This window comes from Capricornis sumatraensis, chromosome 8, assembly GCF_032405125.1.
Source record: "Capricornis sumatraensis isolate serow.1 chromosome 8, serow.2, whole genome shotgun sequence".
NCBI lineage: Eukaryota > Metazoa > Chordata > Mammalia > Artiodactyla > Bovidae > Capricornis > Capricornis sumatraensis.
In genome coordinates, this window is record NC_091076.1 from 24,003,849 (window position 1) to 24,021,593 (window position 17,745).

Below are 17,745 nucleotides of genomic sequence, written 5' to 3' on the forward strand. Positions count from 1 at the left end.
TTATAGTTACCAAAGGGGAAACAAGGTGGGGTGAGAGATAATAGTTAGTAGCCTGGGATTAACATTCATATCAGTTCAGTTCAGTCACTCAGTCATGTCCAACTCTTTGCAACCCCATGGACTGCAGCACACCAGGCTTCCCTGTCCTTCACCAACTCCCAGAGCCTACTCAAACTCACACCCATCAGGTCAGTGACGCTATCCAACCATCTCACCCTCTGTCATCCCCTTCTCCTCCCGCCTTCAATTGTTCCCAGCATCAGGGTCTTTTCCAATGAGTCAGTTCTTTGCATCAGGTAGCCAAAGTATTGGAGTTTCAGCTTCAGCATCAGTCCTTTCAATGAATATTCAGGACTGATTTCCTTTAGGATTGGCTGGTTAGATTTTCTAGAAGTCCAAGGGACTCTCAAGAGTCTACTCCAACACCACAGTTTAAAAGCATCAATTCAATAGCACTCAGCTTTCTTTATGGTCTAACTCTCACATCCATACATGACTATTGGAAGAACCATAGCTTTGATTAGATGGACCTTTGCTGGCAAAGTAATGTCTCTTCTTTTTAATACGCTGTCTAGAAAGGTCATAGCTTTTCTTCCAAGGAGCAAGCGTCTTTTAATTTCATGGCTGCAGTCACCATCTGCAATGATTTAGAGCCCAAGAAAATAAAGGTCTGTCACTGTTTCCATTGTTTCCCTATCTATTTACCATGAAGTGATTGGACCGGATGCCATGATCTTAGTTTTTTTAATGTTGAGGTTTAAGCCAGCTATTTCACTCTCCTCTTTCACTTCCATCAAGAGGCTCTTCAGTTCCTATTTGCTTTCTGCCATAAGGGTGGTGTCATCTGCATGTCTGAGGTTACTGATAATTCTCCTGCCAATCTTGATTCCAGCTTGTGCTTCATCCAGCCTGGCATTTCGCATGATGTACTCAACATATAATTTAAATAAGCAGGGTGACAATATACAGCCTTGATGTACTTCTGTCCCAATTGGGAACTTGTCCATTCATATACAACTATATATAAAATAGATAATGAATAAGGACCTATGATACAGCATATGATATGTGCCTTGGTTTCACTAAATTAATAAACCGAAAGTGTGAAAGTGTGTTAGCATGTTAGCTGGTCTGTTGTGTCTGACTCTTTTTGACCTCATAGACTGACGGACTCCTCTGTCTAGGAATTCTCCAGGCAAGAATACTGGAATGGGTAGTCATTCTCTTCTCCAGGGGCTCTTCCTGATCCAGGGATCAAACCCCGGTCTCCTGCATTGTAGGCAGGCTCTTTGCCATTTGAGCAACCAAGGAAGCCCAATAAACTGAAATCTCATGTTTAAAAAACCTAATATGGCCTTTAAAATTCCTCAGAAAAATTAGTCAAGCAAATATCCCTGAGTAGCTGATTTAGATAAAATTTCATAATGAGAACTATAAATATAATACATTTCTTGTTGGTGGTTAAATTATATTACTAAGTTTTTTAAATATGTGTATCTACATAATATAGCTTATTTGCTTTGTGAGTACACTACTTTGTCTTTAAACTTCAACAGAGCTTTCTTCACTTCCTTGTTCCGCAGGGTGTAGATCATAGGGTTCAGAAGGGGTGTCATAACAGTGTAGAAAACAGCCACAATTCTGTCCACAACCTCCTTGGAGCCTGGTCTCAGATAAATGAAAACACCAGGGCCAAAGAAGCAAAGGACCACAGTACAGTGGGAGGCACAGGTCTGGAAGGCTCTCCATCTCCCCTCTGACGTGCGGATCTTCAAGATGGAATGGACGATGGATGTGTAGGACAGCACTATCAGAAGAAAGCAGCCTGAGGCCACCACCCCAATGCTGACAAAGATTACCATCTCCACGGTGGCCGTGTCTGCACAGGCCAGTTTGAGGATGGGTGGTGCATCACAGATGTAATGCTGGATCTGGTTGGGCCCGCAGAAGGGCAAATGGAACGTCAGTGTGGTCTGGGCAGCAGAGTCCACAGAGCCACTGAGCCATGTGGTTGTGGCCAGGATGGCACACGTCCTCCCACTCATCATGCTGGCGTACCTGAGTGGGTAACTGATGGCCAGGAAGCGGTCATAGGCCATGACGGTGTAGAGGAAGCACTCAGTGCTGCCCAGGAAGTGGAAGGAGAAGAGCTGGGCCACACAGCTGGGAAAGGAGATAGGACTGCCTTCTGGGGACACCAGGGTCATCAGCATTTTGGGCACAGTGACCGTGGAGTACCACATGTCAATGAAGGACAGGTTGGTTAGGAAGTAGTACATGGGGGTGTGCAGACGGGGATTCACTATAATCACCAGCAGGATGAGTAGGTTCCCCATCACAGTGAGGACATAGATCACTAGGAAGATTCCAAAGAGGAACGTGTCCAGCTCTGGTGCATGGGGAAGGCCCAAGAGGATGAACGTTGTTACTAGGCTCATGTTTGTCATTTCTCCAGGCTTTTGATCTCTCTTTCTCTCTGTGGGAATACCAAGAGCACCCAGCATTTAATCAAGAACTGAGAACACATTTTCTATACAAAAATTGCATCATATATGCTACATGGTTCTAGGATCATACCAACTTTGTTTATAACAAGTCACCTTTGAAAAAAAGGATAGAATGATTCTGTCTTCTCCCTCTCTTATCTCTCTTACTCTTTCTCACACATAGAGACAGAAACACACACAGATATATGTAAAAAAAAAAATATATAGGAGAAATCAATTTTAAATTTCCACTGTTTTATCATAAATATTGCTAGTTCAGTTCAGTTGTTCAGTCATGTCTGAATCTTTGTGACCCCATCGACTGCAGCACGCCAGGCTTCCCTGTCCATCACTAACTCCTGAAACTTGCTCAAACTCATGTCCTCACGTCGGTGATGCCATCCAACCATCTCATCCTCTGTAGTCCCCTTCTCCTCCCGCCTTCAATCTTTCCTGGCATCAGGGTCTTTTCCAATGAGTTAGCTCTTTTCATCAGTTGGCCAAAGTATTGGAGTTTCAACTTCAGCATCAGTCCTGCTAGTGAATATTCAGGACTGATTTCCTTTTGGATTGGCTGGTTTGATCTCCTTGAAATCCAAGGGACTCTCAAGAGTCTTCTCCAACACCACAGTTCAAAAGCATCAATTCTTCAGGACTCAGCTTTATAGTCCAACACTCACATCCATACATGACTGCTGGAAAAACCATAGCCTTAACTAAACGGACCTTTGCTGGCAAAGTAATGTCTCTGCTTTTTAATATGCTGTCTAGGTTGGTCATTGCTCTTCTTCCAAGGAGCAACTGTCTTTTAATTTCATGGCTGCAGTCACCATCTGCAGTGATTTTGGAGCCAAAAAAAGTCTGTCACTGTTTCCATTGTTTCCCCATCTATTTACCATGAAGTGATGGGACCAGATGCCATGACCTTAGTATTCTAAATGTTGAGTTATAAGCTAACTTTTTGACTTTCCTCTTTCACTTTCATCAAGAGGCTCTTTAGTTCTTCTTCACTTTCTGCCATAAGGGTGCTGTCATCTGCATATCTGAGGTTTTTTATATTTCTCCCTGAAAACTTGTTTCCAGCTTGTGCTTCATCCAGCCCGGCATGTCACATGATGTATTCTGCATGTTAGTTAAATAAGCAGGGTGACTATATGCAGCCTTGACATACTCCTTTCCCTATTTGGATCTAGTCTGTTGTTCCATGTTCAGTTCTAACTTTTGCTTCTTGACCTGCACACAGATATCTCAGGCGGCATGTAATGTAAGATGGTCTGGTATTCCCATATCTTTAAGTATTTTCCACAATTTCTTGTGATCCACACAGTCAAAGGCTTTGGCATCATCAATAAAGAAGTAGAAGTTTTTTTGGAACTTTCTTGCTTTTTCTATGATCCAAAGGATGTTGGCAATTTGATCTCTGGTTCTTCTGCCTTTTCTAAATCCAACTTGAACATCTGGAAGTTCACAGTTCACATACTGTCGAAGCCTGACTTGAAGAATTTTGAACATTACTTAGCTACCGTTGGTAAAGAATCCGCCTACAGTTCAAGAGACCCCGGTTCGATTCCTGGGTGGGGAAGATCCGCTGGAGAAGGAATAGGCTACAAACGGGCTTCCCTTTGGCTCATCTGGTAATGAATCTGCCTACAATGTGGGAGACCTGGGTTTGATCACTGGGTTGGGAAGATTCCCCTGGAGAAGGGAAAGGCTACCCATTACAGTATTCTGGCTTGGAGAATTCCATGGACTATACAGTCCATGGGGTTACAAAGAGTCAGACACAACTGAGCGACTTTCAGTCTGCTAGCATCTGAGCTGAGTGCAGTTGTGTGGTAGTTTGAACATTCTTTGACATTGCCTTTCTTTGGGTTTGGAATGAAAACTGACCTTTCCCAGTCCTGTGGCCCCTGCTGAGTTTTCCAAATTCGCTGGCATATTGAGGGCAGAACTTTGACAGCATTATCTTTTAGGATTTGAAATAGCTCATATGGAATTCCATCACTCCACTAGTTTTGTTCATAGTGATGCTTCCTAAGGCCCACTTGACTTCGCATTCCAGGATGTCTGACTTTAGGTGAGTGATTATGCCATCGTGGTTATCTGGGTCATGAAGATCTTTCTTGTATAGTTCTTCTGTGTGTTCTTACCACCTCTTCTTAATATCTTCTGCTTATGTTAGGTCTATACCGTTTCTGTCCTTTAATGTGCCCATCTTTGCATGAAAGTTTCCCTTGGTATCACTAGTCTTCTTGAAGATATCTCTAGTCTTTCCCATTCTATTGTTTTCCTCTATTTCTTTGCATTGGGTATCTCTTCATGCTATTCTTTGGAACTCTTCATTTAAATGGGTATATCTTTCCTTTTCTCTGTTGCTTTTTGCTTCTCTTGTTTTCTCAGTTATTTGTAAGGCCTGCTCAGGCAACCATGTTGACTTTTTACATTTCTTTCTCGTGGGGATGGTCTTGATCACTGCCTCCTGTATAATGTCATGAACTTCCATCCATAGTTCTTCAGGCACTCTATCAGATCTAATCCCTGATTTGATTATTTCCACTGTAAGGGAAGGGATTTGATTTAGGTCATACCTGAATGGTTTAGTGGTTTTCCTTCCTTTCTTCAATATAAGTCTGAATTTGGCAATAAGGAGTTCATGATCTGAGCCACAGTCAGCTCCCAGTCTTATTTTTGCTGACTGTATAGATCCAATGGATGTTGGCAATTTGATCTGCAAAGAATCTTTGACTGCAAAGAATATAATCAATCTGATTTCAGTATTGACCATCTGGTGATGTCCATGTGTAGAGTCTTCTCTTGCATTGTTGGAAGAGGGTGTTTGCCATGACCAATGCATTCTCGGTGAAACTCTGTTAGCCTTTTCCCTCTTTTATTTTATACTCCAAGGCCAAATTTTCCTCTTACTCCAGGTGTTTCTTGACCTCCTACTTTTTTATTCCAGTTCCCTATAATGAAAATGTTGGTAGGTGCCCAATATGCTACTGGAGAACAATGGAGAAATAAACCCAGAAAGAATGAAGAGATGGAGCCAAAGCAAAAACAACACCTAGTTATAAATGTGATTGGTGATGAAAGTAAAGTATGATGTTGTAAAGAACAATATTGCATAGGAACCTGGAATGTTAGGTCCATGAATCAAGGCAAATTGGAAGTGGTCGAACAGGAGATTGTAAGAGTGAACATTGACATTTTCAGAATCAGTGAACTAAAATGGACTGGAGTGGATGAATTTAACTCAGATGACCATTATATCTACTACTGTGGGCAAGAATCCCTTAGAAGAAATGAAGTAGCCATCCTAGTCAACAGAAGAATCCAAAATGCAGTACTTGGATGCAATCTCAAAAATGACAGACTGATCTCTGTTCATTCCCAAGGCAAACCATTCAATATCACAGTAATCCAAGTCTATGCCCTGACCAGTAATGCTGAAGAAGCTGAAGTTGAACAGTTCTATGAAGACCTGCAAGACCTTCTAGAACTAACACCCAATATATATATTACTTAGCACTATAAAACAATTCAAATTTTCTGTTTGATTCTTTCTATGGGTCAGGTCACCTGAGTTCTCTGCTTCAGATCTGAAAAAGTTGAAAATCAATGTGTCAGCTTCATCTGTAATCTCATATGGGGCACAAGATCACCTACCTCGGTGATCTTAGCAAAACCGATACACAATAGATAAGTAAGATAAATAGTGTAAAGTAGTTAGCAAAGTACCCAATGCTTTGTAAGTTCTCAATAATAGATAGCAAATTATATGAAACTGTTGTCCTGCTTTAAAAAGCCATATAGGTATAGATAATATGGAGAGACAGAGACCGTAAGAGAGAGAAGGAGGGAGGCAAAATAAATAAATTATCCTGTGCTGTAGAGACTTTGCAGTTTCAAAGCTACAGCTTCAGGGAAAATTTCATCACTAGTATTGATTAGTTCTGCTGTTTCATTAACACACACCACCTGCTTATGTAGGAAATACTCTCGGTGCAGTTTAAGAATCTAAACTCCAGTGAGAATCCCTGTAACCTCCCATATGATCCAGAAAATGCCAGCCCTCATAACACTGCTGGCTGCGTGCTTGTCTTTAAAATTTTAGGCTAGACTAACCTCTTTTGTTGTCGTTCAGTCGCTCAGTCATGTCTGACTCTTTGCGACCCCATGGACTGCAGCACACCAGGCTTCCCTGTCCTTCACTGTTTCCCGAAGACTAACCTTTAGGAGGCTCTAAGAACATAAACTTCATATGTGTTCTCACAACCACGATCCACTGGGTACAGGCTGGCATCTAATATTTTGATGCATATTTCTATCTTAAATATCTAAATATTTTCCAGTATTGGCTTTGTTAATGATGATATCCCTCCCCCATCTTCCACTCCTCATACTCACAAAACACAGTGATGCCCTCATAAGAGAAGATAATTCCAATTAAGTATCTGATTCTTGTTTAAAATCTACTCCTTGTGACAAGAAATACAGAACCAACATAAGAGAAAGGAAGCTATGTTACATGAATATCAAGAAAAGTTGGAATTGTGTACAGTGAAAAGTGAGGTAGATGTTCTTAATTTAATCCAAAATATAGTCGATTTCAAGATTGTTACTGTTTTTCAAGAAAAGACTCACCAGTATGAAAGAAATGAGTTTCTCTGCTCTTAGCAAAACTCATACACAATGGATCCTATCGTCACACAAAGTGCCTTAAACTACATTAAAGGTCAGTTCAGTTCAGTCACTAAGTTGTGTCTGACTCTGCGACCCCATGGACTGCAACACGTCAGGCTTCCCTGTTCATCACCAACTCGCAGAGCCTACTCAAACTCATGTCCATTGCATCAGTGATGCCATCCAACCATCTCATCCTCTGTCATTCCCTTCTCCTCCTGCCTTCAAACTTTCCCAGCATACATTATATAATGTATTTAAAAATATACATTAAAGGTATATTGTCCAAATAAAAGAGTAAATAACAGAGACAATTATGCTAATCACTTATGTGGATATCAGAACTCAAAAAAAGAACAAATATGTCTCTTAAATTTCTACTGCACCAGTGGGTCCCATCATCAGGATAAATCACATTTATATTAAGTATGAAATTTTTCATCAGGTGAATTGCAAGGCACCCTGAAACCTAAGGCAGGAGTATCAGTGAGAGGTATCAATGTTCAGCTTGTATGTTCATGCCATAGCAACTTAGTCGCTATTTGTAGGTCCTTATTACTAGGGAAGATCCCCTGGAGGAGAAGTATGGCAACCCACTCCAATATTCTTGCTTGGAGAATCTCATGGATAGAAGAGCCTGACAGGCTACAGTCCACGGGGTACCAAAGAGTCAGATATGACTGAGCGACTAAGCACAGCACAGCAAATTACTAACTGTATATATACAGATATGTATATCTGTGTGTATAAACATATACATACATATGTATGCAGTGAGTGTGTCTGTGTGTGTATGTGTATATATATATATATATAGAGAGAGAGAGAGAGTGAGAGAAAGAGAAAAAGAGAGAGTGAAAGAGAGACAAAGATTTGATAACCACATTTAGAAGGCAGTCTAACAATCCCCAAGTATCTTATCTCTGAATGGAAGTTTAGGAAGGAAAGCAAGAGCAAGAGGAAATGAGAGAAATCTACTTTTCTAAGAACTCACCACCACTATGTGACTCCTTTCAATACAAAATTCATTTGTGTTTATCCCTCACCTTGCCAAAATGTTTAACTTTCTACGTGCTATGTCGAGGCACTTGTTTGCAAGTTAATACTCAAAGAGCTGGTGTACCTGTGGTTGTTTGTGGAGTGGCTCATTTCTGTTCTAGGACCCCACTAGTTGAAGGGCAGAGAATGGAAACTCACACAGCTAGACAGGCAGAAGCATAACTTGATTTACTTTCTTAGGGAATAGGATTACTCTTGAGTTTCCCAGATGATCAGAAAAACAATTGAAAGGGACTAATTAAAGGTTTTTAAAAGTCACGCATATATTTCCCTGTGTGTTTATTTGAACACCCCTGAGAAAAGTTCATGTATTTCTGGAGCTTGCAGTTTTACATAAGAGGAAAGAAGGATTCAGCTATCCTATTCCCTCATCAGTGTTGCAGATAAACTCACAATGGTTTATTCTCAACGTAAAATCACACAGAACCCAAAAGTGATCATCTCCTTTTGTACTCCCATCTTATATCTCACTGTCTCTTGCACCCTATTTTAAGGTGATTTAAAACTGCTGAATTTCTAAACATTTTTAAAAGCTGAATTTATACATAACTATGGCATTTTTTATTACAGTTGTTTAGGTAAAGATATTTTAAAGAAAACAAAGAAGGCTGACCATAAAAAATGCATTGAACTATATTGATTGCATTTTATTTGGTTTTGAAACTTTAATGAGAAAAAATATATCAAGCTCAAGAACACTGTGGGTGGGAGTGTTGATTTCATTTTAGAGTACAAATTTAGATGTGACATGATAGAGGTGCTAACTATTGATACAATGGCAATTATAGTATATAAGTATATCAGGTCAACATGCTGTAAGCCTTAAATTTACACAGTTATATTTCAAATATATTTTAATAAGAAAGAACACTTGTGATGTAAGTAAATGAATCTTTGAAGAATTATTTAAAAACAAAACAAATTAAAAAATAAAATAAAAATTATGCAGCTAATTTTCTTTGATCTTATGTAATACAGCTAGAGCTTAATAACATACTACAGGTTGAGAAAAGAGTTGAGAACTTAAACCAAGTTTCTAAACAGCACTTTAGTTAATAAGATAATTACAATTATAGCTCCTTATTTTGCAGAAAATACTGACAGTATGCCATATCTAAAATGAAATTAATTCCAGATGAAGTAAAGATTTAAATAAAGAAGGAAAAGACAAAGCATTAAGACAATATATAAACAAAACCAGAAAATCTAGGGAAAACCTTCATAATGAATTTTGATATCTGGTCTTTCAAATCTTCAAGCTTTTCCTTCTCTAGATTATCTATGCCATTTTGTGAGTCCCTCTCCATTTGAAAACACATTATAGGGTCCACATATCTACAGAATAAAGTGATGAGATTATATCTAGAATTTCATTGAATCTGTAAGCAATTTAAGGAGAATAAGAATCTTTAAAATCTTGTCTTTCAAGCCATGAGCAATTTATGATCCATCATTTCTTCAGCAACTTTTATATATCTCTCAAAAAACATTTTTCAGTTTCTATTATTGTGGTCTTATACATCATTACTTATATTTTTATCCAGATCAAGGTTTTTTCAACCTCAGCACTATTGACATTTGGAGCAAGACGAGTCTTGTGAGGGTCTGTCCCACGCATCATAAGATGTTCAGCAGCATCCATGATTTCTAGCCACTAGATGCCAGCCTCTGAGACAATCAACAACTTCTACAGACATTTTCAAATCACAGTTGAGAGCCACTGATCTAGATATTTAATTAACATTTGCTTTTTATTTTGAACCAAAACAGCTGGACACAAATTATAAGTGCATAAACCATTTTCACGTGTGTTATAGAGCACAGATTCTCTTTGCTATAATCCAATGTGTGGCTATACCACAATTTATTTTTAACTCAACAGTACATAGGCTGTTGAATAGCTTCCAATTTAGCCTGTTAAAAATAGTGCTACAAAAAATTAAAATATATGTTTCATGTGTATCAGTTCAGTTCAGTTCAGTCGCTCAGTCATGTCCGACTCTTTGCGACCCCATGAATTGCAGCACGCCAGGCCTCCCTGTCCATCACCAACTCCCAGAGTTCACTCAGACTCGCAGCCATCGAGTCAGTGATGCCATGCAGCCATCTTATCCTCTGTCGTCCCCTTTTCCTCCTGCCCCCAATCCCTCCCAGCATCAGAGTCTTTTCCAATGAGTCAACTCTTTGCATGAGGTGGCCAAAGTACTGGAGTTTCAGCTTTAGTATTTCTTCCAAAGAAATCCCAGAGTTGATCTCCTTCAGAATGGACTAGTTGGATCTCCTTGCAGTCCAGGGGACTCTCAAGAGTCTTCTCCAACACCACAGTTCAAAAGCATCAATTCTTCAGCGCTCAGCCTTCTTCACAGTCCAACTCTCACATCCATACATGACCACAGGAAAAACCATAGCCTGGACTAGATGGACCTTAGTCGGCAGAGTAATGTCTGTGCTTTTGAATATGCTATCTAGGTTGGTCATAACTTTCCTTCCAAGGAGTAAGCGTCTTTTAATTTCATGGCTGCAATCACCATCTTCAGTGATTTTGGAGACCAAAGAAATGAAGTCTGACACTGTTTCCACTGTTTCTCCATCTATTTCCCATGGAGTGATGGGACCAGATGCCATGATCTTCATTTTCTGAATGTTGAGCTTTAAGCCAACTTTTTCACTCTCCTCTTTCACTTTCATCAAGAGGCTTTTTAGTTCCTCTTCACTTTCTGCCATAAGGGTGGTGTCATCTGCATATCTGAGGTTATTGATATTTCCCCCGGCAATCTTGATTCCAGCTTGTGTTTCTTCCAGCCCAGCATTTCTCATGATGTACTCTGCGTATAAGTTAAATAGGCAGGGTGACAATATACAGCCTTGACGTACTCCTTTTCCTATTTGGAATCAGTTTGTTGTTCCATGTCCAGTTCTAACTGTTGCTTCCTGGCCTGCATACAGATTTCTCAAGAGGATACATATGAAATTTTCTTTGGCAAATCTATATAAAATATATTATATATAACTTTCACACATTGGAGAAGGAAATGGCAACCCACTCCAGTATTCTTGCCTGGAGAATCCCAGGGATGGGGGAGCCTGGTGGGCTGCGGTCTGTGGGGTTGCACAGAGTCAGACATGACTGAAGTGACTTAGCAGCAGTAGCAGCAGCAGCAATGTATATAATCTTATATATGTTATATATTGTAGGTTATATGTTATATGTCTTCCTTTTGAGACTTCCCTGGTGGCTCAGTGGTAAAGAATCTGCCTGCCAATGCAGAAGACATGGGTTTGATCCTTATGTGTCAAGAAGATCCAATGGAGATGGAAATGACAACATACTCCAGTATTCTTGCCTGGGAAACCCCATGACCAGAGGAGCCTGATGGGCTACAGTCCATGGGGTTGCAAAAGAGTTGGACACAACTGAGCGACTAAACAAAAACAGTCTTCCTTTTGGAGCCACATTCAGATTTGTATAAGCACACATGTATTTCTACCAGATATATACCTAGGAATGGAATTGCTGAGTCACAGAGAATGTTTCTCATTGTTTTAGTAGATTCTGCCAGAGTTTTACCAGTTTTTTCTCCCAGTGTCAGTGCATGAAATTTCAAGTTGTTTCACATATGACCATCACTTGGCATCATTGGTCTTCTCCACTTTGGGAGCTAATGGGTATGAAGTGATATTTTATTAGGGTGGAATTTTTCTCTTCCAGATGAAAAATGAAGTTGAGTATCTTTTAGTTATTTGATTTTTGGATGATATTGTGAATGTTATCTTTTTGAAATTTCACTACTATCTTTCATTCTTAAATTTATTGTTTCTTTTATTACCAAGTCACATTAAGAGGGTGAAAGGCAAACTGCAGAGTGGGAGATAGTAATTGTAATACATATTTTCCACAAAGAACTTAGATCCAAAGTAAATTGTATTCGCAAATCAACAACAAAAAAATAGAGAGCCCCTCTCAAATTGGAAAACTGAGCAAAGAATACAGATCAGCAATTCACAGCTGATGATTAAAATGACCTTGGAAAGATGAGTAAACTCATTGAAAAGAAAGTGAAAGTGAAGTCACTCAGTCATGTCGGACTCTTTGCAAGCCCATGGACTGTAGCCCACCAGGCTCCTCTGTCCATGGGATTCTCCAGGCAAGAACACTGGAGTGGGTTGCCATTTCCTTCTCCAGGGGATCTTCCCAACCGAGGGATCAAACCCGGGTCTCCTGCATTGCAGGCAGATGCTTTATCCTCTGAGCCACCAAGACCCCATTTCAATCCATGGGTGGGGAAGATCCCCTGGAGAAGGAAATGGCAACCTACTCCAGTATTCTTGCCTGGAAAATCCCATGGACGGAGGAGCCTGGTGGGTTACAGTCCATGGGGTTGCAAGGAGTTGGACACGACTGAGCGACTTCACTTTGACTTTCTTTCATAGAGTAAACTCATTACTAGTCAGTAAAATGTCAAATAACAGAACAGGTTACTATAGTGAAAACATCTGTTCGTGGCCTGGATGAAAGTAAAAGCTTTATCTTATATATTGTAAATATAAATAGTTATAAGAAAGCAATTTGGTAATTGTTACTGAATTTATTTATATATGTATATAATTTAATCCAGTAATTCCAGTCCAGGAAGATACATCATAAAAATAAAAGCACCAGTGCTAAGTATTTTTTCAAATATGTGTTAATAGATAGCTTATATCTGCAAAACAACTAAAAAGAGTGAAAATTCCTAAAAGGAATGGTTGAATAAATCATGGTACTGCTACGTCATGAAATATGTAGCAGCTAATAAAAGACTTATTTATAACCACATCAATTAACCTTGAGGGATTTTCAATATTTTCTAATGGGGGGGGTGTGGCTATCATTGTGCCATTTTATAAAACAAACTGACAATGTGTGTATTATAGGAGCATAGAGAGAGGAGTAAAAAGATAAAATCAAGTTATTAATTATAGGCTGAAGAGTAGTGATAAAAACAAGCAAATATAATTTTAAGGATGAAAATAATATGACATGGGTAATATAACCTAATTAATTAATATTACATGCATATATATGTAAAAAGAAACCAGAAAATAAAATAACTGGATATTGATATGTAGGGATGATTAAAATACATATTTTAAGTGGAAAAAGCAAAGTTATAAAAAGTATTTACCAGTTAAAACATACCCCCACATGCACAAACCCAGGTAAAAAGAAACTCAAAAAGCCAAAGAGTCAAATTTATAAAAGAAACACGGAACATGAAAGCCAGGCAGAATATTTGCAAAATAATGCCAAAGGAATAACTGGTGAGGGTTCATGGCTGTCTCCATCCAGCTCAGCTCCTCAGATGGCCCACCAGTACTACAAACATAAACCCACCTCCTAAAGCATGGCTGATATGTTGTTAGCTCTTTCAAAATTCTATGTTACCCTTGCCATTTCATTTTGAGTTTATTTGCTAATGAAGGAGATGTGGGTTTGATTCCTGGGTCAGGGAGATCCACTGGAGCAGGAAATGGCAAGCTACTCCAGTATTCCTTCCTGGGAAATCCCATGGACAGAGGAGACTGGTAGGTTATAGTCCATGGAGCCGCAAAAGAATCAGACACCTATTGAAAAGACTGTATTTTCTACATTGTATAATCTTGCCTCTTTTGTCATTGTAGAGATGTGGATGGACCTAAAATCTGTCATATTGAGTGATGTCAGAAAGAGAGAAACAATTATTGTATATTAACTCATATGTGGAATCTAGAAAAATGGTACAGAAGAATCCATTTGCAAGACAGGAATAGAGATGCAAATGTATAAAACAGACTTGTGGACACAGTGGGGAGGGTGGGACAGATTGAGAGATTAACATATACATACCACCATGTGTAGTACGTACAACCTGTATGCAGGTCAAGAAGCAGCAGTTAGAACCAGACATGAAACAACAGACTGATTCAAAATTGGGAAAGGAGTAGAACAAGATTGTATATTGTCTCAATCTGCTTATTTAACTTATATGTAGAGTACATCATGTGAAATGCTGGGCTGTATGAATCACAAGCTGGAATCAAGATTGCCAGGAGAAATATAAACAACCTCAGATATGCACATGACTGACACCACTTTAATGGCAAAAAGGAACTAGAGTCTCTTGATGAGGGTGAAACAGGAAAGTGAAAAAGTTGGCTTAAAGCACAACTTTCAGAAAACTAAGACCATGTCATCCAGTCCCATCACTTCATGGCAAACAGATGGGGAAAGAGTGGAAACAATGACAGATTTTATTTTTTGGTCTCCAAAATCCCTGTAGATGGTGACTACAGCCACCAAATTAAAAGATGCTTGCTCCTTGGAAGAAAACCTGTGACAATCCTAGACAGGTATTAAAAAGCATATAGTCAAAACTATGGTTTTTTCCTGTAGTCATGTACAGATGTGAGAGTTGGACCATAAAGAAGGCTGACTGTCAAAGAATTGATGCTTTTGAACTATGGTGCTGGAGAAGACTCTCAAGAGTCCTTTGGACAGCAAGGACATCAAACTTGTCAATCCTAGAGGAAATCATCCCTAAATATTCATTGGAAGGACTGACGCTGAAGCTGAAGCTCCAATACTTTGGCCACCTGATGTGAAGAGCCGACTCATTGGAAAAGACCATGATGCTGGGAAAGACTGAAGGCAGGAGGAGAAGGGGGCAACAGGAGATGAGATGGTTGCATGATATCAGCTACTCAATGGACATGATTTTGAGCAAACTGGAGGAGAGAGTGAAGGGCAGGGTAGCCTGGTGTGATGCGGTTCATGGGGTCGCAAAGAGTCAGACACAGCTTAGTGACTGAACAACAACTACCATGTGTAAAATAGCTAGTGGGAAGCTACTGTATAGCACAGAGAGCTCAACTTGGTGCTTTATGATGACTTAGAGGGGTAGGATGGGGATGTGGGGGTGGGGTAGAAGTCCAAGAGGAAGGGAATATAAGTAAACGAATAGCTGATTCAAGCTTCCCAGGTGGTGCTAGTGGTAAAGAACCTGCCTGCCAATGCAAGAGATATCAGAGACACAGGTTTGATCCCTGGGTCAGGAAGACCCCCTAGAGGAGAGCATGGCAACCCTCTCCAGCATTCTTGCCTGGAGAATCCGATGGACAGAGGAGCCCAGCAGGCTACAGTCAATAGGGTAGCATAGAGTCAGACACGACTTGAGTGACTTAGCAGGCAGGCAGGCAGAGATGATTCACTGTGTTATACATCAGAAACTATCACAACATTGTAAAGCAATTACACTCCAATTTAAAAAGAAAGAAAGAAATTCAAAGAGCATTTTTATAGTACTTAACATATGATATTCATATAGCATCTTTTGGGTTCCATAAATGTTTCAAACTAATAAGCATGACCCCTGGTCACTTTTGATAGGATGGGTATCCAAATATGAGAACAATGTTCCTTGAAAATATTTTACTGATGATAACCTTGAATGCAGAAAACATGCCCCACATTTTACCAAGGAGGAAGAGATGTATTTTTGTCTTCATTTTGCCCACAGTGAGCAAAAGAGGATCACACTGTAAACATTTGAGTTAACACCTTACCGCAGTCCACCTAATGTCTCCACATGCCTACCACAGGGACAAGGCAAGAATGCGCCTACTGGCTTCTTGTGGTTGGATGAGGCAGGTCCTGGGCAATATGAATGCATGGTCTGGGCATTGAGATTATCAGAGAAAGAAAGAGATCTGAAATGTTTTGAATTTAGCCTCTTGTGTCCAAATTTTCTTCTTAGAATAAAAGACTCAGAATACGTTATGATTTGGCCTGAAAAGTAGAAGCTCTGTGAATTTGGGGCAGATACCAAAACACATAAACCGAAACAGACTTTGTATTATTCATGCGCTACCTGTTATTATTATGAGTTATACGTTTGGGGAAACCTTTTATCTTCTATGTAATTTGATTTTCAGACTGTGACTCACTCAACTATTTAACTTCAGTTAGATGCCATGCAATTTACTATGGCACCATGTATACACTTGACGACAATCTGAACCTCACTTGCTTACTTATGTGTTTCACATTTGGTGGTACACAGTACCAGAGTTTTTGGAGCACAAATTCTGTCTTGACATTCTGGATTTCCTGTGCCTTAAATATAGATGTCTGTGTGTGTGTCTGTGTGTGTGTGTGTGTGTGCTCAGTCACTTTAGTCATGTCTGACTCTTTTCAACCCTATGGACTATAGCCTGCCAGGCTCCTCTAGGTCCAGGGGATTCTCCCGGCAGGAATATTGGAGTGGGTTGCCATTTCCTTTTCCATAGGATCTTCCTGACAAAGAGATCAAACTCATTTCTCCCACATTGGCAGACAGATTCTTTACTTCTGAGCCACAAGGGAAGACCTGTTAGCTATTTACTTTTTATAATGTAACTATTTGCTTCTATAATTTAAGATCCTTTACAAGTACTAATTAACACAAAAAATATAGCTTCAAGCAATCGATCATACATACCATGCTACTACAAACAATATTTTATAATTTCAGGTTAACAGGGGAATGACATGATAATAATGAGTCTCAGAGGACAAATTCAGTGCTCCACAGCAGTTATTTCAAGGAGGGACTCAAGAGAATACATCAAAATACAGCAAAATGTATTGAAAGTTTTGCTCAGCTTTCATCATTTCCTAAGTGGAAAGCAAACATCTCTCTGAATTATTTGATTCCTTTTTATTATTAATAATGACATGGTGAAGTGTTTATACAATAAGGTAGCTCCAATTAATATATGATAGTATAAAGGATTGTTGAAGTATTCTAATTATCCATTAGTCTTTGTTTTCTGAGATCTTTCATTCCATCCCACCTCTATCATCTTTATTTATCTCTTCTCTTATCCCTTTTTCAATTGTATAAATTAGAAATATACAAGGAATAATTATGGGCAGACCCTCTGAGTTCTAGGGTAACTTTTACTGCTTCAAGCAAAATGAGGAAAAAGAGAGGGAAAAAATTCAGACATAGAAAATTTGATGCAATAGCTTTATCTCCTAATGGAAATACCTGACAAACAAGGATTTGAACAAGGAAAGCAGGAAGAGCATGGAGAGAAAGAGAAGGCCCCTGTTTAGGAGTGATATCTAATATTATGAGTGTGCATCAGAACTTGGGTCCCTCAGAAAGTATAAACATCCTGGGAAATGGAAAGAGCCTGTAACAGGGAGAACATCATAAAGAAAACAGACCAAGATTTATGAAGGTGGATTACTATACAAGGTATGACAGTATTTCTCATTGAGGAGTCCACAATTTAATGTGGAGCATGTAAATAAGCAGTGTGATGAAGCATTTAGAATCTAAGTCAGGCAGAGCTAGGGTAACTAAGGTACTTTTCACAGTATATGAGGGAAAGTTGTTTCAAAACCTACATTTGATATGTAAACTACACATAACTGTACAAAATTCTGTGCTTTTTTATTTCAGTGGTTATTGACGTCCATTGATATTGTCCTGCTCCCCAAACAGTTAAAAGT

General features: G+C 39.3%; 1 protein-coding gene across 1 annotated transcript; it reads right to left on the reverse strand.

Annotated features, from left to right (window-relative positions):
* Nucleotides 1–1,511: 1,511 nt before the first annotated feature.
* On the reverse strand, nucleotides 1,512–2,447 carry LOC138084188 (olfactory receptor 10G9-like). The gene has a single exon (XM_068978345.1). It carries the CDS (start codon nucleotides 2,445–2,447, stop codon nucleotides 1,512–1,514), a length of 936 nt encoding a protein of 311 aa, XP_068834446.1.
* Between the last annotated feature and the right edge of the window lie 15,298 nt (nucleotides 2,448–17,745).

Bases quoted from the DNA above. Each gene is read 5' to 3' on its own strand.
- LOC138084188 (XM_068978345.1), bottom strand. From the start codon at position 2,447: ATGACAAACATGAGCCTAGTAACAACGTTCATCCTCTTGGGCCTTCCC.